The sequence below is a fragment of the Bos indicus x Bos taurus genome, chromosome 9 (assembly GCF_003369695.1).
Source record: "Bos indicus x Bos taurus breed Angus x Brahman F1 hybrid chromosome 9, Bos_hybrid_MaternalHap_v2.0, whole genome shotgun sequence".
In the NCBI taxonomy this organism is placed as follows: Eukaryota; Metazoa; Chordata; class Mammalia; order Artiodactyla; family Bovidae; genus Bos; species Bos indicus x Bos taurus.
In genome coordinates, this window is record NC_040084.1 from 15,460,058 (window position 1) to 15,482,703 (window position 22,646).

The 22,646-nt window shown below is 35.3% G+C and overlaps 1 protein-coding gene across 5 annotated transcripts in view; it reads left to right on the forward strand.

The window, feature by feature from the left end:
- Positions 1-22,646, forward strand: part of SENP6 (SUMO specific peptidase 6) — a 134,499-nt gene that overhangs the window by 106,071 nt on the left and 5,782 nt on the right. For all 5 annotated transcript variants that reach the window (XM_027550957.1, XM_027550958.1, XM_027550959.1 and 2 more), the window contains 7 exons: positions 5,402-5,524; positions 6,944-7,036; positions 14,863-15,293; positions 20,142-20,245; positions 20,482-20,570; positions 21,766-21,834; positions 21,937-22,087. In XM_027550957.1, the coding sequence (XP_027406758.1) occupies positions 5,402-5,524; positions 6,944-7,036; positions 14,863-15,293; positions 20,142-20,245; positions 20,482-20,570; positions 21,766-21,834; positions 21,937-22,087 (1,060 nt within the window). The remainder of the gene's footprint in view (positions 1-5,401; positions 5,525-6,943; positions 7,037-14,862; positions 15,294-20,141; positions 20,246-20,481; positions 20,571-21,765; positions 21,835-21,936; positions 22,088-22,646) is intronic.

The window sequence follows — 22,646 nt, forward strand, 5'->3', positions numbered from 1 at the left end:
TTTGGGGGTTGAGAAATGAAGAATCAAGAAGCTTTCCTTGAAGGGCCTACATCATGATCTGGAATACACATACATAACATGTATGTGTAGTGTGTTTATGTATGTATAAACTGTGTGTGTTTACTGCTTTGTGGTGTAAGATGAATGTGGGTATGAAACAAAACCATCGGTGTGTCTAGTGCTCTCCAATGTATTTTGTTTATTCAAATGTATAATATATATATTTTTAAACTGGTTGTTAAAAGCCCCTGGATTGATTTTTATAGCCTATGATTGCAGCCCACACTTGGGGAAAAGACAGCATTATTATTCACAATGAAAGATTTTGATCAGAAAAGTGACGTGTAATTGTTTCCTTAAGGTCATTTTGACAAGCAGGTTTATTGTGAATGTCTAGATGAGAGATGATTTAAGCAAATTCAATTAAGGTGATATAAGAAGCCTAGTTAAGGCATTTCAGTTGCAGTGAAGAAGAAATAATGAAATGTTTTAAGAGGTAGAGTTGTTTAGCAGAAGTCCTGGACTGATCAACTGCATATTAAGAAGATAAATAAATAGGTGTCAAATAACTCCTAGTTTTCTTACTAGTAAGATGTCCAAATGATGTTGCCACTCACCGAACTGTGATATGACAAAAGGGACCGTGTCAGTAAACAATTGTATGTATGATTATAGAGGTCAGTTGAGTTCTGACCTAGAGACACATAGAGATAGAAGGCTTTACAGATAGTAGTTTAATTGGGAGAATGGATGAAATTGCACAGTGAGGGATACAGAATGAGAAAAAGGGCTATAAGGACAAACCCTGCAGAGTAGATTTTAAGAGAGAGCGAGTAAGGAGACAATAGATTCTGAAGGTATTTGAGAGGTAAGAATTTTAAAATAAAGATTTGCTGGCAAGAGAAACTGTCCTAGATTTTAAAGGCCTAACTTTGCATATGTAGATTCTTTTGAAACCTCACACATATTCAAGGACAAGTTCAAAGTTCTTGATAACTAAATTAAAGGATATTATTTCATAAAAATACCCAACAAATCATATGGAAAGATCTTCAGTGTTATTAATCATCAGAGAAATGAACGTCAAAACCACAGTGAGATCTCACCTCACACCCATTAAGTAGGATGGCTGCTTTATTTAAAAAAAAAAAAAAAAAAAAAAATCCCCCAAAATAACAAGTATACAAGAGAATGTGAACAAGTTCTAGCCCTGGTACACAGCTGGTTGGAGTATAAGATGGAACAGCCTCTGCAGAAGACAGTGTTGTGGTTCCTCAAGAAATTAAAAATAGAACTGTCATTTGATCCAGCAGCCCTACTTCTGGATATACAAAAGAATTGAAGGTAGAGCTATTTTAGAGATGTTTGCATACCCATGTTCATAGTAGCACTATTCATAATAGCTAAAATGTGGAAGTAACACATATGTTCATTGATGGATGAGGTTATAAACAAAATGTGATATATATAATGGAGTATTATTCACCCTTAAAAGGAAGGAAACCCTTCGCATGCTTCAGCATGGATGAACCTGAACGCATTATACAGTGTGAAATGAGACCGTCACATAAAGACAAACACTGTATGAATCCACTTACATGAGGAACTGAAGTAGTCAAATTCATAGAAAAGCAAAGAACTGATGACCCAGGGCTGCAGAGCAAGGGAAAAGGGAGTTACTGTTTAATGGATATAGAGTTTTCGTTTTGCAAAATAAAGTTTTGGAGATCTGTTTCACACAGTATGAATATACTTAACATTATTGAATTGTACACTTAAAAATGGTTAAGATTGTAAACTGTTGTGCATTTTTTCCATAATTTTTCAAGAGACGTTATGTCTTTATACTACCTTAAGAAACCAAGCGGCTGCAAAATCTTAAGCAATTGTGTAGGACAGTGCTGCCATTATTGGATAAAGTGTTGTATGAATGTCAGCTAGGTCAAGTTTGACAGCACCATTCATGTCATCTTTGTCCTTAGTGATTTTATACCTGCTTGTTCTCTCAGCTCCTGAGAAAGTCATTGATCTCCAGCCATAATTACTGACTTGTCTCTTTCTCCTTAATGTATTGCGAAGCTCTTCTGTTAGGTACATGCATGTTAATGTCTTCTTGGAGAATCAAGCCCCTTGTCATTATATAATATTCCTTTTTATTCTTGATAATCTCCTTGTTTTTAATCCTACTTTGTTCAAAATTAATATAGCAACTCCAGCTTTTTTTTGGTTCATGTTTGCATGATGTATGTTTCTTCATCCTTTTACTTTTAACCTATTTAAGTCTTTATGTTTAAAAAAATTCTTTCTGAAAGCATATAGATGTATCTACAAAATAAGTTCCTATATTTTGTTTACATTTTAGTTTATTGTATTTCATACTAATCTATACTTTTTAGAGTAGAGATTTTATAGTTATTTTTTTGAAATTATTTTCAGTAGGCCTCTTGACAGCATATAGTTAAACTTGAAAGCAAATTTTTTACAATGAACTTACATTATCTACAAGTTCTGCCTTTTCTCATGCAAATTACTATTCCAAATAATCTAACAAAATGCATGATTTTTAAAAAATCTGCGTTTATATTTGTCTCATGATTTTTAGAAGTGAGTTACAAAGAGGAAACTTTTTCAAATTTCACTATTGAAATAAGTAATTCAGTTGCCACCAGAGCTGCTCATTCTTTTCCATTTCTAACTCTACAAGTTAGAAGCAAACCTTTAAACAGTTTTCCATACTTATAAGAGGTAGAAGGGCAGTGTATCTAGAGAATGTTAATAAAATACAGAGGGAAAGATATTTTAACTTCATCCTGTAATATAAATTTCATAATTATTAGATTGTCCACCTTATAACAGGTGCATGACTTTCAATATTTAAATGATTTACACATGGAAAGAAAAATTTCAAAGTGAAAGAAATTCCTGTTTTTTTGTGTGTGTGTGTGATAAACTTGGATTTCCCTTTAATTCCAGAATAAGAAACAGCTATTCAAGTTAAAATTAATAATTCTCATACATGTACATGAAAAACCCAGAACTATATATAGTCACAGAAATGTTAATACTTAAGGATGTATATCAGATTAGAGAGACAGAACTAGTTACTTTAAAAGGCTTTGAAGTTTTGTTTTTTCACTTTTATGTCCTTAATTCCTATAGGATTTGTTTTTATGCATGGTATCAGATAGAGACTTAATTTCATGTTTTTCAGTGTGGACAAATAATTGCCCTGGTATTATTTGTGAAACAGTTCATTCTCTCCCTACCAATGTGAAATCCTGCCTCTGTCATATACTAAGATAACAGTGGCACAGATTTGTTTTCAGGACTCTGTAGTCTGCTCCATCGGCCGTGTACCTATCCCTGCATCAGTACCACACTGCCATGATTACTATTTCTTTATTCTTGTTATCTAAAAAGGCAATATTCTTCACAACTGTTTTGCATATGCTTGACCTTTTTAATTCTTTCAGATAAATTTTAGTATCAGCCTATCAAATACAGTTTTTAAAATTCTTTTGAGATTTTGATTGTGATTGCACTGAATCAGTTAATCTCAACTGGAGGCAGCTTTGGCCCCAGGGGTTGTTTGACAATGTCTGTGGACATTTTTGGTTCTCACAAAAGGAAAGGATACAATCTAATAGCATCTAGTGGGTAGAGGCCAGAGATAACGCTAAACACACTACACTGCACAGGACAATCCCAGCAACAAAGAATTATCTGGCTTAAAATGTCAGTGGTGCCAAGCTTGAGGAGCCCGCCACTAAATTTATGCAATTTGGACATGACTGATACTCATATTTTTGAGTATTTCAGTAAAAATATTTTCTGATCTTATAGCCAGCCATCTTGATAAAACTTATTTCTAATACGTCTGTAGATCTTTCTTAAGTTTTCTGTATGAAAATCCTTTCATCTTTAAATTAATTTCGTACATTTACAAAAATAAAGCATGGGTCTGTTTATATATGAAGTATAGTCTGTTTTCTTAAGTCAGCAAATCCCATTGTTCATTCAGTTCAGTTTACAAAAGAGCCATTGTCATTTTTTTTGGTAAAGCAGCATGGTTCACCCATTATGGTTACAGTCTGTAAGTTCAAGTCTAATTCACTACATGCTCTGTTTTGAATATAAGATGTAGAATTCAGCAGTTGATTTAAACTGTGTCATGAGCTGATTCACTGTCTTATATCCTTTGTGGGGGCACACTGAGTTGCCCTAAAGCAAGAAATCTGTAAGTTATGTCCTTTTTGAGCTTTAGAATTATTGAATATTATGATTAAAGTGACAGGCCTCAAAGGTGTGCCCTGTGGGTACTTCCTGTTTCTGTGCAAGATTTCACAAGGTTTTCATATGAGCCTCATTTTAATAAGATGAATGTGGCCTTAAGCTTGACTTTGCATAGCTCCTTTGAGGGAGTTTAAGACGTAAACAATTAAATTTAATGTATCATAATTTATCTTTGTAATTTAAAGGACCATATCTATTTGTTTTAATATAGACCTACCTTCAGGAAAAAAACAACTAAAGCAAGGAAAAATTAGAACTGATACAAGATCACTTTAAAGACTAGTCATTGTTACAACCTCACCACTGTACAGGTTCTTTCTGTTTCATTTCTGTTTTTATAAAAAGTAGTCTATGGCTAGGTCATCCATGGTTTATTTAAAGTGTTTAAAACAAAATAATACATAAAGATAGCTTTATTAAGATATAGTGCATATACCATACAGATCACACATTTCAACTGTATAATTCCAGTGGTTTTTAGTGTGTTCAATTTTGAAGCCACCACCATAATTAATACTAGAACATTTTCATCCCTCACAGAATTCAGTACCCATTAGGAGTGACTCCCCATTTCCCTCGAACCTTACTCGCAGCTCTGGCAACCACCAGTCTCCTCACTATGTCTATGGATTTGCATATTCTGAACATTTCATATACATGGAATCATACAATATGTGCTTTTCTGTGGCTGGCTTCTTTCACTTAGCATATCATTTTCAAGGTTCTTTTTATCAAACTACATGCATCAACTTCATTTCTTTTTATTGCTGTGTAATTTTCCATTGTATGGGTATACCACATTTTCCATTCATTGATTGATGAGCATTTCTAGCATTTCTGTTGGCTTTGATAAAGTTTATGTGAATGTTCATAAATGTGCCCTTGTTTAAAAAGATTAGATCTTTCAAGTTCTAGTTTTACTCTTAAATATCATGTTTTATTACTTAGAAATAATCTGATAGTAATCATTGTCTAGAATGTGAAATTTTGTTTATAAAGTCTTTCAGTTTAAAGGAATGGAGATTGGTGGTGAATAGGTATTTGATCACTCTGTTTTTAGTACACAAACTTAAATTCATTCTGTTTGGAATTGCTTCGTATAAAACAGGTATTTGGTGCTTGAAAAATTGAAGAAAGAAGAAGCTGACCGAATTCATATATTCAGTTCTTTTTTCTATAAACGCCTTAATCAAAGGGAGAGGAGAAATCTTCATGAAACAACTAATCTATCGTAAGTCAAGCTTTTTGAAAATATTTAATAGATATTGGTAAGCTGCAGTCCACGGGGTCGCTAAGAGTCGGACACGACTGAGCGACTTCACTTTCACTTTTCACTTTCATGCATTGGAGAAGAAAATGGCAACCCACTCCAGTGTTCTTGCCTGGAGAATCCCAGGGACGGGGGAGCCTGGTGGGCTGCCGTCTGTGGGGTCGCACAGAGTCGTACATGACTGAAGTGACTTAGCATAGCACAGTAAGTCACTTAAGTTTAACTTAGGAAAAACATCACTTATTTATATTAAAGCAACTTTTTTTCCTTCTAGTCTCAATTAGCAAAATTTATATAGCTTATAATATTTAAAACCCAAAGAATACCTGGGATTCGTAAAGGTTTTAGGTCTAATATGTCGATCAATATTTTCCAAATATATCTGAAAGTTTAAAAAAGGAAAATTACTTGAATCTTATTAAATCTTGAAAGTTATTAAATACCAATTGCTCTGTTTTACCCTACATGTTCCATCTGTAGGATCTTTAACAGTGGAATCTGTGAATCTGTAATATTAATAAGTTCTTTGGATAATAATTCTCAGACAAGGAAACAGTATTCTACATATGAGCCCTGAGTTATTTATAATGCCTTTCCATATAGCGAGTGCATCCAGCTCTAATACTTGCTGGTAATTGGTTACAAGATACACACGAGAGTCCGTTGTTGTTATCAGTGCTATTAAATGTCTTGAATCAATGGCTGTTGTGTACAATATAAATAAATTTTCCACTGTTTCAGTGATATCTAATTTTGTATCTTAGAGTTTATGGTGAAAGAAAGAAAGTGAAAGTCACTCAGTAGTGTCCTACTCTTTGCAACCCCATGGACTATACACTCCATGGAATTCTCCAGGCCAGAATACTGGAGTGGGTAGTCTTTCCCTTGTCCAGGGGATCTTCCCAATCCAGGGATCAAACCCAGGTCTCCTGCATTGCAGGTGAATGCTTTACCAGCGGAGCTATCGGAAGCCCAGAGTTGATGGTAGTGGTTGGTTTTGACCAGTCCTGATAATTTGTCCTGTTTTACCTACTGTAAAACAGTGCTCACTTTCCCTGCTCTCTTCACCTTAGTTCTTATAGGTCACAGTCTGATACACACTCAATATTTTTGCTAAAACCAGTTCTGCAACAATAAGCACCCTAGTAAGAAATAGTAGGAATTAAAGAATCTCTTTCTTCCAGATTCAGTGATGGTCAGTTTCACATCTTCCCAGCTCCATCTCAGATATTTTGCTTTCTTTTCACATCTTGTTAAATCCTCTTATACAGCTGTTTGATCTGTTGACATCTTAATCACTGTAATGTATAAATTGCTGCATATAGGCTGACAACACTGGAAACATTTCAGAAGCTTGATAGTTCTCCTCTTGTCTTACAGAATACAGCAGAAGCGACATGGAAGAGTAAAAACATGGACCCGGCATGTAGATATTTTTGAGAAGGATTTTATTTTTGTACCCCTTAATGAAGCGTGAGTAACAGTTTTCTTTATGTAAATGTGATGGCAATTTTTAGAAAATACGTTTATGAGGTGAATAATTCATCCAGTTTTAAACTTCTTTCTGAAATTTTTTGTATATGTTGATACTTATACTTCTTATTTTATGGATATTAATATACTTTTTCAGTGAATCATGTAAGATATGGAATTTTACAAGTAATAAGAAATCTTCCTAATTTCATTTGATTCATCAGTGTAGAATAATGTCATCTTTTAAAAATGGTACTTGTGGTCTAGGAGACATCCTATAGAAAACACTACCTTGTACAGAATGGTGATTAGGTCACACAGAAGAATTTGGATTTTTAGTTTATAAAACACACTTCGACTCAACCAAAATGAAGAGAAGGTGGCTGGATTTATGTCATTTGCTCACTGAAAACCATGTTTACTACCTGAAGCTATTTCCTAAGTAAATAGAGGTGGTAAACATTTCATGTTATTCTCACCCAGTGACTAGAGAGGCATAGATGTATACCTTAGTATTATTATACAATTTGCACTTGAGAGTTTCTGTATTTCATTTTCTAACTGTCCTGCCCTCCAGCCAAAGACCTCCAGGAATACTCTTGTAATTGGGCAGCATGGGTTTAGTACTTGCATTCAGGGAGAACATATACCATGGCCGACCATAACTGCTCTAAATAAAAATGTGTTTGAAAGAGGCAGTAGCAGGATTTGGTCTTTGTTTTGGTGGTTTGAGGGAAGGTCTAAGGAAGCAGTGGTTTGTTTGGATAAAGAACTCAGTCAGTCGATCAGTTCAGTCGCCCAGTCATGTCCAACTCTTTGCGACCCCATGCACTGAAGCACACCAGGCCTCCTGTCGATCACCAACTCCCCGAGTTTACTCAATCTCATGTCCATTGAGTCAGTGATGCCAACCAACCGTCTCATCCTCTTTCGTCCCATTCTCCTCCCACCTTCAGTCTTCCCAACATCAGGTCTTTTGCAGTGAGTCAGCTCTTTGCATCAGGTAGCCAAAGTATTGGAGTTTCAGATTGAGCATCAGTCCTTCCAATGAATATTCAGGACTGATCTCTTTTAGGATGGACTGGTTGGATCTCCTTGCAGGCCAAGGGACTCTCAAGAGTCTTCTCCAACACCACAGTTCAAAAGCATCAATTCTTTGGTGCTCAGCCTTCTTTGTAGTCCAACTCTCACATCCTTACATGACTACTGGAAAAACCATAGCCTTGACTAGACGGACCTTTGTTGGCAAAGTAATGTCTCTGCTTTTGAATATGCTGTCTAGGTTGGTCATAACTTTTCTTCCAAAGAACAAGCGTCTTTTTATTTCATGGCTGCAGTCACCATCTGCAGTGATTTTGGAGCCCCCAGAAATAAAGTCTGACACTGTTTTAATTGTTTTCCCATCTATTTGCCATGAAGTGATGGGACCAGATGCCATGATCTTAGTTTTCTGAGTGTTGAGTTTTAAGCCAACTTTTTCACTCTCCTCTTTCACTTTCATCAAGAGGCTTTTTAGTTCCTCTTCACTTTCTGCCATAAGGGATGTGTCATCTGCATATCTGAGGTTATTGATATTTCTCCTGGCAATCTTGATTCCAGCTTGAGCTTCCTCCAGCCCAGTGTTTCTCATGATGTACTCTGCATATAAGTTAAAATAAGCAGGCTGACAGTATACAGTCTTGACGTACTCATTTCCCTATTTGGAACCAGTCTGTTATGTCCAGTTCTAACTGTTGCTTTCTGATCTGCATACAGATTTCTCAAGAGGCAGGTCAGGTGGTCTGGTAATTTTCCACAGTTTGTTGTGATCCACACATTTAAAGGCTTTGTATAGTCAACAAAGCAGAAGTAGATGTTTTTCTGGAACTCTCTTGCTTTTTTGATGATCCATCGGATGTTGGCAATTTGATCTCTGGTTCCTCTGCCTTTTCTAAATCTAGCTTGAACATCTGGAAGTTCACAGTTCACGTACCATTGAAGCTTAGCTTGGAGAATTTTCAGCATTTCTTTACTAGCGTGTGAGATAAGTGCAATTGTGCTGTAGTTTGAGCATTCTTTGGCATTGCCTTTCTTTGGGATTGGAATAAAAACTGACCTTTTCCAGTCCTGTGGCCACTGCTGAGTTTTCCAAATGTGCTGGCATATTGAGTGCAGCACTTTCACAGCATCATCTTCTAAGACTTGTAATAGCTCAACTGGAATTCCATCATCTCCACTAGCTTTGTTCATTATGATGATTCCCAAAGCACACTTGACTTTGCCTTCCAGAATGTCTGGCTCTAGGTGAGTGATCACACCATCGTGATTATCTGGGTTGTGAATATCTTTTTTGTACAGTTCTTCTGTGTATTCTTGCCACCTTTTCTTAATATCTTCTGCTTCTGTTAGGTCCATACCATTTCTGTCCTTTATTGAGCCCATCTTTCCATAAAATGTTGCCTTGGTATCTCTGATTTTCTTGAAGAAATCTCTAGTCTTTTCCATTCTATTGTTTTGCTCTTTTTTTTGCATTGATCACTGAGGAAGGCTTTCTTATCTCTCCTTGCTATTCTTTGGAACTCTGCATTCAAATGGGTATATCTTTCCTTTTCTCCATTGCCTTTCACTTCTCTTTTTTTCACAGCTATCTGTAAGGCCTCCTCAGACAACCATTTTGCCTTTTTGCATTTTTCCTTGGGGATGGTCTTGATCCCTGTCACCTGTACAATGTCATGAACTGCCATCCATAGGTCTTCACACACTGCCTATCAGATCTAATCCCTTGAATCTGTTTGTCTCTTCCAGTGTATAATTCTAAGAGATTTGATTTAGGTCATACCTGAATGGTCTAGTGGTCTTCCCCACTTTCTTCAATTTAAGTCTGAATTTGGCAGTAAGGAGTTCATGATCTGAGTCACAGTCAGCTCCCGGTGTTGTTTCTGCTAACTGTATAGAGCTTCTCCATCGTTGGCTGCAAAGAATATAATCAGTCTGATTTCGGTATTGACCATCTGGTGATGTCCATGTGTAGAGTCTTCTGTTGTGTTGTTGGAAGAGTGTGTTTGCTATGACCAGATCATTCTCTTGGCAAAACTCTTATTAGACTTTGCTGCTTCATTCTGTACTCCAAGGCCAAATTTGCCTGTTACTCCAGGTATTTCTTGACTTCTTACTTTTGCATTCCAGTCCCCCATAATGAAAAGGACATCTTTTTTGGGTATTAGTTCTATAAGGTCTTATAGGTCTTCATAGAACCATTCAACTTCAACTTCTTCAGCATTACTGTTCGGGGCATAGACTTGGATTACTGTGATATTGAATGGTTTGCCTTGGTAATGAACAGAGATCATTCTGTCGTTTTTGAGATTGTATCCAAGTACTGCATTTCAGACTCTTTTGTTGACTATGATGGCTACTCCATTTCTTCTCAGGATTCTTGCCCACAGTAGTGGATATCATGGTCATCTGAGTTAAATTCACCCAATCCAGTCCATCTGATTTGTTTGTTGATTCCTAAAGTGTCAGTGTTCATCTTGCCATCTCTTATTTGACGACTTCCAATTTGCCTTGATTCATGGGCCTAGCATTGCAGGTTCTTATGCAGTATTACTCGTTACAGCTTCGGTGTTTACTTCATCACCAATCACATCCACTACTGGATGTTGTTTTTGTTTTGGCTGTGTCTCTTTATTCTTTCTGGAGTTATTTCTCCATTTATCTCCGGTAGCATATTGGGCACCTACAGACTTGGGGAGTTCATCTTTCAGTGTCCTATCTTTTTGCCTTTTCATACTGTTCCTGGGGTTCTCAAGGCAAGAATACTGAAGTGGTTTGCCATTCCCTTCTCCAGTGGACCATGTTTTGTCAAAACTCTCCACCATGACCCATCTGTCCTGGGTGGCCCTACTTGGCATGGTTCATAGTTTCATTGAGTTAGACAAAGCTGTGGTCCATGTGAGGCTTCCCTGGTGGCTCATACTGTAAAGCATCCATGTGATTAGATTGGTTAGTTTTCTGTGATTGTGGTTTTCAGTCTGTCTTCCCTCTTTTGGAGAAGGTTACAGAAGCTTCCTGATTGGAGAGACTGACTAAGGGGAAACAGGGTCTTGTTCTGATGGGCAGGGCCATGCTCAATAAATCTGTAGTCCAGTTTTCTGTTGCTGGGTGGGGCTGTGTTCCCTCCCTGCTGTTTACCTGGAGCCAAACTCTGGTGGAGGTAACAATGATAATGGCGACCTCCTTCAAAAGGTCCCATGCCCACACTGCTACACTCAGTGCCCCCTGCCCCTGTGACAGGCCACTGCTTACCCATACCTCCACAGGAGATACTCAAACACAGTTCTGTCTCAGTCTCTGTGGGGTTTCTGGGTCCTGTTGTACACAAGGTATATTTGAGCCCTTTGAGCATCTCTGGTGGGTATGGAGTTTGATTCTAAAGGCGATTTCACCTACCATCTTGCTGGGCCTTCTCCTTTGCCCTTGGACATGGGGTATCTCCTCACAACCGCTCCAGCGGCATGCATTCACTCATTTAGCAAAAAGATATTTGGTATTTTGAAGGGTTGCATTGTGACCTTATATTTGTCTCTGCTAAGACAAATTATGAAATGACCTTGCTTTGTCTCATTTTTATCATGGTTGCAGAGTAACTTTGTTTGAGGTTGGTGTTCTGTAAGATTTTAATGTCTAATACGCCTGTCTGTGCCAAGCTAGCTTCTGAATGTGCTCTCTTTCTCACTATAAAAAACATTTACTATGTAGTATAGTCAGATTCTTTTTATTTAAAATCATGCTTTTCCCCATCATCGGGATGGGGAACACATGTATACCTGTGATGGATTCATTTTGATATTTGGCAAAACTAATACAATTATGTAAAGTTTAAAAATAAAATAAAATTAGGAAAAAAAATTTAAAAATAAATAAAATCATGCTTTAATTATAACACCTATTATGATCTCTAATTAGCCCAGCCAAAGATAGTAGACTAGGTTAAAACATTGGTTATGACTGTAAAGCCCAGCCTCTTCAAAATGATTTGAGTTAAACATAGTATCATAGTATCAATAAAATTTAAAACTAAGTTTAAAATTAATCTTTATAATTTCATTTTCCTCAAAATTAGATTTCTTGACATTAATTTGTCATATCAAGTAGCAAATGAGCTGCCCACTTGGTAAAAGGGAGGGGTATACATGGGAAGCCATTTGTCAGAAATTAATTATAAAAATTTAAAATAAAAATATAATTTGAGGCATATATAATATAGTAATAGAGGCACATCCTTAGTCGTGGTGACTGATGTGGATGGATGCTATGTTTAGTGCTTCGTGTCATCTTGGTTGTCTTGGTGAAAGGTAGCGAGTGAATTAGTTGTGTTCTGCAGAACTGTGCTGTTCGTAGATGGAAGAATAACTTCCAGATCATGAGGGCTTTTTTATAGAGAGGTAAAACTAACTAGATAGGCTGCCCTGTATTCGTCATCTATTTTAATTTTCCTGGTGGTGGTAATTTCTTTAAGCTAAAAGTTGATAAGCTATTTGTTAAAAATTGTTGTAGTAATGGACAAGGAACAGAAATTTGATGTTTGGACCTAATCCAAACATCAAATTAAACTAAGTGAAATTGCCTGTTTTAGCCATGCCTCCCACTAATGGCTTAAGGTCAAGGTATCTGCCATTAAAAGGGATCATAAAAGCAAAACTCTGGCTCTTAGAGGTTGAAAGTAAGGTGAGATGTATCCGATTCAGCTTTCTCTTTACAGCTAGGTGAAGGAAGATTTTTTCCCCAAGTTATTACAACAGAAAAACTATGGCTCATCCATATTATCATAGCTGAAAAATGTTTATAACTGTGATAGACTTCGGTTTCAGCTGTAGGTTGAGAATCACTATGTTATACCATGTTTAATCAATTTTTAAAGCACATTTTTTCACTTTATAACCTTTCTGAAGTTGAGATGTGACTTAGTGTCAGCTGTGTCTTTGGGCTGAGGAAGTGAGGAAGATGGTGTGCACTCTTCTCCCAGCCTGGCCTGACCTAAGTCCATAGGGTCCTGAGGATTAATAGTTGAGGAGGGAAGCATTTCTCCATCTGGATTTTCAGTACTGAGGATGAAGGCAGCCTCTGTGAACTTTTCTATTTATTGTGTCTAATGAAGAGACATACAGTGCTTCTTAGTATTACCTTGGGGAAATTTAATATTTTGCATAAATAGAATATGCAATAACTTTTGTCTGGGTCAACATTCATTTTTCATACAGCAGATATCTACTGAACTCCATACTCTATGACAAATATTGTGCTTAGCTAATAAATTATCTGACATCTTTAGCCTGTTCGTTGGAGTGGGTTGCCATTCCCTTCTCCAGGGAATCTTCCCAACCCAGGGATCAAACTTGGGTCTCCTGCATTATAGGCAGATTGTTTACTGTCTAAGCCACCAGGGAAGACCCTTTCACATAACACTGTGCCTAGCAAATAGTATACCCTTAATAAAATTAGTTAGATTAATGAATATTAGCCACTTTTAGCTGTATAGCTTCTTATTCATAGCTTATATCCTACTGTCAGGAACTATGATGATACCTGAATTCAGCTCTAGCTGGAATTCTATTGATACTTCTGTACTGATAATTAGACTAGATACACTATTTCAATTTAGTGTATTTTATTTCAGTAGAGTATGAGACAAGAATATTTTCAGTATTAATAAATCTATATTATTAATGCCTAATAAGTGTTATTAGTATCTGTTAATACCTAATATTAATACTTAATAATACCTAGTTAATATTAACCAAGCTTCCCTGATAGATTCGTTGGCAAAGAATCTGCCTGCAGTGCAGGTGACTCCGGTTCAATTCCTGGGTCAGGAAGATCCCCTGGAGAAGGGATAGGCTACCCACTCCAGTATTCTTGGGCTTCCCTGGTGGCTCAGCTAGTAAAGAATCCACCTGCAATGCAGGAGACCTAGATTCGATCCCTGGGTTGGGAAGATCCCTTGGAGAAGGGAAAGGCTACCCACTCCAGTATTCTGGCTTGGATAATTCCATGGACTGTATAGTCCATGCGGTCGCAAAGAATCAGACACAACTGAGCAACTTTCATTCACTCACTCACCTTATTAATAAGAAAAACACAGATGAAAAGTCTTTAAAAAACTATTATGTACAATATTTAGAAAATGTTCAAACTTATAAAGTCTAATTAGTTAGACTTCTGAAGATATTTTAATGTTGCTGGTTTTTTACCCTTGGCATAAGTAAAACAAAGGAAAGGTAAATGGGAATGATGAATTGCAGTGATGTAATTTACATTTTGTTAAATGCCTGGAAAACGAATTTTTCATTCCAAAAGCAAGAAAATGTTCAAAGGATTGTTTGCAGAAGTGAATGCAGGCTAGGTAATTCTGACAAAAATTATGTTATTTTTAAATAGACATTATACTCTGTTAATGAATCAGTGAGTCTTCAAACAAGTAGATTAACCATCTGAGTCACTGGGAGGCCCTCAGCACATTAAATGCCATCCTGACACCAGGGATGAGTCTGAACCTTGTGGCTGCTCTGTGGATCTAGTGACAGTGACAACAAGGAACAGATAAAGAAACTTTTGGGTGGGATTTTCCAGAAATGCATATGTTAATGTTATTTTATATTAGACAGTAAATTTGTGATTTGAATAAAAATGTTTTTATTTTCACATTAAAAAAAAAGAATTGAAAAAATTGGGCATTCTTAATAAATTTGTTTATAGAAGCTTTAGAAAAAATATTTTAATATTTATTGCCAAATATAATAAACTTTTCTAGTAATATATTCAGTAGTCTCATTTGTTTTTTACAGTGCACACTGGTTTTTGGCCGTTGTTTGTTTCCCTGGTTTGGAAAAACCAAAGTATGAACCTAATCCTCATTACCATGAAAATACAGTCACGCAAAAAAGCTCACCTGTAGAGGACAGTTGTATTTCTTCTCCTTCAGCCAGTGAAATTGACAGATGTTCACAAAACTCTGCTGCCAAGCCTGTAATTAAGAAGATGCTAAACAGAAAGCATTGCATAGCTGTAATTGATTCAAATAATGAACAGGAAGAAAGTGACCCTCGTTACCGGAGAAACATAAGCAGTGTGAAATGTAGTCTGAAAAAAATAAATCATACTGCAAGTGAAAATGAAGAATCGAATAAAGGAGAACCCACATGCCAGAAATTTGTTGATAGGACTGAAAGTGAGAATGGCCTACAGAATGAATATTTAAATTCTATGCACCATACAGGTATGTTACTAAATATTTCAAAAAAAGAATTCAGAATAAGTTGGATTTTTTAGAAATAGGATTAAAATTTCAGGGTGCACTTTTTCTTAAAGTCAGGTTTATTGTATAAACATTAATTGTATAAACATTAATGTTTATTGTATAAATATATTTAATGTTTATTTACAGTAACAGTTGCTCATAAACATAGCTCAGTGACCTTTGATAAATGTATATAGTCATGTAATCATTATAGCAATTGAGATTTAGAACCTTGCCATTACTCAAAACAATTCTCTTGTGCCCCCTTTATAGTGAGTCTCCTCCCCTCATCCTTACAAAGAGTACAGTTTTAAAATTATAGTACAAGGTCTGCATTTTTCATTTGTAGGAACTTGGACTTGTTTTTATTTCGTAGGAAATTTACTTATTCAGCATAAACAGTAGTTGTACAATCTTAGATCTAAAAGGCAAATTAGTTTGATCTTCTCAATTTACAGATGGGCAAATTGAGATCAAGAGGCAAAAAATTAAAGCTTTTTCCTCCAAATAGTTGTTGACATTCAAATTAAAGGTTAGTTCCTGTTCCTCACTCTCTTTCATGGTTTTCAGTGGAAAGAAGGGCACTGGTCCAACCTTTGCTTTTTTATTTGCCTTCAATTCTAATAAATTGTTTCTTTCCTTGAATCAGGTCCATATTACTAGCACTTATTCTAGAAATCTAAGGTTTCTCTTCAGATACTTAAATTTTTTATCAAGTCAAGTCAACTGCAGAATTTCCACTTCAACCTCAAAGTAAAATAGTCCATTTCATGAACTATAGTATACTATATATATAAGATAGCAAACTTAATAAACTGTGAATAGATTTAATACATTCCCTTTGGAGGAAAAAACTCAGTATAAGACATAGAAGAAATTATGTGACCTCAGAAAGAACCTATCAAAAGTTGTGAATGCTGAGCATATTTTGGGTACTTCTACAAGTGTATGTTATTTTAGTAAATCAGAAAGCTGTTGCTGCGTTCTTACAAAAATATTTTTTGTTTGACATGCTCAGCTGCATAAAGCTGATATTAGGCCTATGGATATTGGTCTTTGTGCCTTTTAGCGGGTATAAGATAAGAGGCAAAAGGGGGGAATTTAGCAGATAAAGCAAAAAAGTGCATCCAAACCAAGCAGATAAATGCAGTTGACCCTTGAACAGCATGGGATTTAGGGGTGCTGACCCTCTGACAGTCCACCTCTGACTTTATCATCAGCCATTTGTGTCATACCACTGTTCCACATCCACAGACTCACATCCCTGGATTCAGCCAGCCTCGGATTGTACAGTACTGTACTAACCTCTTTCTTGGGCGAAAAAAAAATCCATGTGTAAGTGGACAGTGCAGTTCAAACCTGTGCTGTTCAAGGGTCAACAGTACTTATTTTTATTGCTGACTTTCTAATACATTTCATCAGGGAGGAAATGGAATGAAGAAAGGCAAAATAGGTAGTCCCCAAGTCACTGTAATTTTTTTCAGTTTTAGTATTTTAATACTTGAAGAAAAAAGTAATAAAAGGCATTGAATAGCTACATTAACTACCATTTTGCTACACTGAAAGCATTGCTTGGATGGGCACTCTGAAGATTAAGCCTTCAAGGCAGTGTGCACTGTTTTTCACTGCCTTTGAACAAAGTCCTGCCAATTAGTACATGAGAAGATGCTGGATATCATTAGTCATGAGGGAAAAATAAATCAAAACCACAAGCCTATAGAGTGGATTAATGTCTGCTTAAGCCTTTTTATAGAGCGTTGCTAGAATTGGAAAGTCAGATGCCAATAGGTGTTGGTGAGGATGTGGGGAAATTGAAAACTTCATATATTATTAATGTAGGAAGGTAAAATGCTACAGCTTGCTTTGGAAGACAGTTTGACAGTTTCTTAAGAAGTTAGACATAAAGTTATAATATGATCCAGCAGTTCCACTCTTAGATAAATACCCGAGAGAAATAAAAACATATGTCCACACAAAGACTTGGGCATGAACAATTACAGCAGCATTATTCACAACAGCCAAAAGGTAGAAACAACCCAGATGTTCATCAACTGATAGATGGATAATGAAAACATGATATATCTATTTAATGGAATATTATTAGGCCATAAAAAGAAATGAAGTAGTGATACATGTTACAACATGGATGAAACTGAGAACATGTCAAGTTGAAGTAGTCACAGAAGACCACATATTAATGTGAGTCTATTTGTATTAAATCTCTCAAACAGAAAGCCTATAAGAGTAGATTAATGGTTGCTTAAGGCTGCTTGGGGATTGGAGAGGAATATGGGGAAAATGGAGTGATAGCTAAAGGGTTTAGAGGTTTGTTTTTGCTTGTTTGTTTTGAGATTTGAAACATTTTGAAAATGTTTTAAAATTGATTCTGGTGATGGTTGCACACAGTATGTGTAAATATACCAAAACCCACTTAATTGTACACTTTAAGGGGGTGAATTGTATGGCATGTGAATTATATCTCTAGAGAACATTTTTAAAGTTCCTTTTAGATGAATAATTTCATATAGTTTAATATGAATTCAAGTTAAAAAATGAATTAAAATGCATGACTTAGAGCAATGAGACAAAGCCTTAGGGCTTCCTTCTTGTACACAAACCCCAGAAATTCCTAGTGGCCCTTTCCTACAAGTTAGTGTTCTAGTTGAGAAGTAACTGGTTAAATATGAGTATATGTCCCAGTGATTCCTTTAGTTTGCCCTTTCAGTATCTGTTTATTCTTCTTTGAAAAATTATAGTTTGTGCTTTGTTGTGTTGTTTTTTTTTTTTAGTGTTTTTCTATCCTTTTTTAATGTTTTCTTAATCCAGTGATGATACTGTCCCACAGTTCTCTAGAATGGGTTTGTATTTTTTTTAAGGAATGAAGTCTCATTTTTCATCAGATGTTTTCAAGGCCTCACTCACCCAAAAGAACATTGAATAGCCTCAGAGAGGATGGTTTAAGCAGTCTATGCTATATAAAATTATGACATCAAAATTTAAGAAGAGGAGAGCTTGTAAAAATTTTTTGTGATAATGATTTGTACCTTATTGATCTATTTCTGTTTGGTCTGATAGTTGACAGGATTTAAATGAAGCATTTTAGGTAGTTTAAACATAATTTAACCACTGAACACATATAGTCACAAGTGACTTCAATGTAGGTTGACATGCTACAGCAAATAAATAGAATTGTATATTAACACAGGGATTAAGTTTTTAAGATCAGTTGTAGGAAAGTAATAATGTGTGTTGTTATTACTTTGATTTGCTGCTTTTTCAGTTGGGCACCATTTGAAATAGTTATCTTGCGATGTATGGTATCAATACATGAAAAATATGTTTAAATTCTAGAATCACACTTGGTTCGGGATCTTCAGATGATCTCACTATGTGAGAACCTCAGGAACTGGGACTGGTTGTGAGAATAGCTGATTGAGTTACTGCCACTCAATTTATACTAGAGCATTTGTTTACTGAACGAAATAACTGAAGAAATTGACTATACTATATACTTTTCTCTCTTTTTTTACAATGCACATGTGTTTTCTTTTGTATAAAGTTCATGTTTATATGATACAATTTCTGGGTAAAGGGTATAGTTACGAATATTTTGCTACTAAAACAACTTGATTGTAATTACTAATTCTGAATTACCTAAGGATTTAGACAAATTTTACTTAAATATAGGTATTTTAGCTTCAAAACATTAAAATACAAATTTTTAAAAAAGATAAATTGTAAAGGTTATTTTTTGCATAATAAAAGGATTAATCATAGGGCTTTATTATTTTAAATAGTATTTTTTTGATCACTACATTTAAACTTAATATATGTTAAATATATATCTTTTCAGGAGCACTTTTATCCTGCTATCTTCCCATCTTGTCTTGCTTAATAATATTAGTATTCTTAATGCTCTTTTAATAACTTGTACTAAATAAGTTAAATCCTGTTTAAAATACCTTGAAGTCATGCTTTTAAAAAACTTGGAAATGGTATTCTCTATAGTAAACAATATTTGTATATTTGGCATCAAAGTTCCTGACTCAGTTTTCATTATTTTTTTAAGTCTTCTCTTTTTTTAAGCTTAATCATTGATTTTTAAGAATTTGGATTCTTAAAAGAGACTTTTAAAATAATTCATTTCAGATATTTCTGTGAGTCATTTTCTTTCATACTACCAGCATCTACATTGGCTTGTGTTGTTTTATTTTATTGAAAAATCTTATGAATATAACCAAACATGAAGGAAAAGTGTACCAAGTTGAAGAGCTTATCCATAACTACTAATATCATTATTTTCACTTTTGTGTTTTTTAAAAATTATTTGTGCAAAAGCAAGCCCATCTTACTATGTTTTAATCATGTTTTTTAATTTGTACAATTTTCTGTATGTTCACAATTTTAATTTCTCACATGTACACAGTATTTCATTTTATGTTCTATATTTGCTGGGTATTCCTGTTACTGAACAGTTATTTTCAAACTATTGTAGTTTCTGTTATTAAAGATATCAAGCATATCTGGCACAAAACCTTTATTTACAGACATGTATTTAAATATACATAAATTTTAATAATAAGATGATAGCTAGTTTTTAATATTTAATGAATTTTAGGGTCTGAGTAGTAGAAACAGCTCTGCAAATAGTATGACAGTTCAGGTTTTTAAAAAAGTAACTTATTTTGTATTTGTGATACTATATGCTAATACAAATTTTATATTTGTAATTACTATATAATTGCTAGCATTAATTTTAAGATCATATACTTTTAAGTTATGTGCATATTCTTTTTAAGAATTATGTAATATTTCTTATTGATACAGATGGTTTAAGCAAAATAAGGCTAAACTACAGTGATGAATCAGCGGAAGGTAGTAAAATGCTTGAAGATGAACTCATCGACTTCTCAGAAGATCAGGATAACCAGGTGAAACTTAATGCTTAGTAAGGAGTTCCAATATTTTATATCATTAGAAGTTTTTCTTTGGATTCCTATGCAGTTCCTTCGGGATTGAGTGACATACAGCATTTTCTAAAGTCTAATCACCTAATTAGAGATATGTTTTTTACATATTTGCCACAAGGATTTTTACCCTCAGTAGTGCTGTTTTGTTAGTAGTTAGATTTTATAGTTTCAGTACTAACAGAGGCTGTCTTTTATAGGATGATAGCAGTGATGATGGACTCCTTGCTGATGACAGCTGCAGTTCAGAAATAGGACAGTGGCATTTAAAGCCTACTCTCTGTAAACAGTAAGTGCTCACTGTACATCTTGTAAACCACCTGGTGACTTTTATTCACATACTCTCTTAGAATAAAGTATTAACTATACTGTTTTAACTGAAACAAGTACTTAAGCAAAAATCGCAAAGGCTTTCAGAATCAGTGAGGAAAACCTGGGTCATGCCTACTAATGTCAGGATTGAGTTGGGGAGAATGGAAATCATTTCAGTTCTCCATTTGCCCACTTTCTGTCTCTGTGCAAGCGCATAGAAAGCCACTATTCCTTTTGGATATGTAGTGATTTGAAGCAGGAAAGGGCAAAGAATTTTCATTCAGATTCACGTCGGTAGCATGGGGACTGGAGTTTACACATTCCATAGCCACTGTGTGAAGGCTGTAGAGTGACTCAGGGCAATCCTAAGAGGCGTATTCCAGGGAACCTCACACTGAGAGTGAGTCTGTTTTGGTTCTCAGAAGTACATATTCTGAGATCTCTCCAGGGTCTCCAGACTTCAGGGATGAAGTACCTATTTCACTTAATCTCTTCTTGACTTTTTGTAGGAAATCTTGTCTGAAATTCTAGTAACAGCATTTGAAAAGCAAACATCAGTATAAAGGAAAACATAGAGACCTACAGCAGTTAAAAGATTTTCTCCAAATCCCATAAAATGTTAGCCAGGAAGAACCTAGGTCTTAAATCATTTCAGGACTTCCTGTACTACATTAAACTTGCTCACATACTTAGGTTTAAGAACAAAATTTTGAAAATTAAGTGTTTTTTTTATAGTAAGTGTTCTAAAGTGGAATCTTGCCCCAAACAGTGGATTCTAAGCTAATTCTTCTATGTGAAGATTACCTGTTTTGGTATTTAAAATATCAGTAGATTTTTAAAATGGGATTATCTTTCTTCTACTTTTGTGTGGTCTCACTTTTGGTACTTTGGAACAGGAAATGTTCAAATTTTCAGAGTTGTTTTGATTTTGTACTAAATTTTGAAGTATTTTTAGGAACTAGCCATGGAATTTTGGTGAAATATATTCATAACTTAGGTATGGCTAAATTATCACTCTATAATTCAGTATTTAATATAATCATGGGTAGTTAAGTGTTACTAGGGTGTTTTTGCCTAAAAGGTTTATACCCCCTCCATTTTATTGTTAATGTACATCTTTTTATGCCTTTTAAACATTAATAAAATATTAATATTTGGCCATTTTATTTCAGACCTTGTATCTTACTGATGGACTCACTCAGAGGCCCTTCTCGATCAAATGTTGTCAAAATTCTAAGAGAGTAAGTTCAAAACTCTACCTGTACTTTGTATTCTGGTGGGGATGAGGAAGTATGTATATTTATATGTATGTATGTGTTCTTACTATATACATGTCATTGCAGGTATTTAGAGGTGGAATGGGAAGTTAAAAAAGGAAGCAAAAGAAGTTTTTCCAAAGATGTTATGAAAGGCTCTAATCCAAAAGTACCACAGCAAAACAACTTTAGTGACTGTGGCGTATATGTATTGCAGTATGTAGAGAGCTTTTTTGAGGTGGGTTTCAGTTGGTTGGATCTGACTTAAATACTGAAATGGTGTTTTTGATCTTACGTTAGTGTTAAAGACACAATAATCAAATATTTTGGAGAGATTGAAAACTGCTGTTTCAAAAATTATTCCAGGGAGCAAAAACTCATAAATCGGAGAATATTTAAGACATAAAAAAGGCTGTACTCCATGTAATCCGAATCCACTCACTTCTGTCACTGATCAGCTCTTCTCCACTGGCTCTTTTGGCCTTAAAGAAATCTCTGCCATGATTCAGGCTCTATCTTTTTACCTTCTTTTCTTCCCTTCACAGATGTATTTTTGGACACATATTCATTGTCTTCATTTCCACAAATCCTACTTGCTTCTCAAATCTGTGTAATCTGGCTTGACCCTCCCCCTTACACTGGGATTATTCCTGACCTCCCGGCACCATTGACACTGCCGAGCATTCCTTCCTTGTAACACACTCTTCGTTTGACTTTACCGTGCATACCTGTCTTGGATATTCTTTACAGTTTATCTTGACTTCTTCCTCTTCTTCATCCGCCAGCCATTGTGCCAT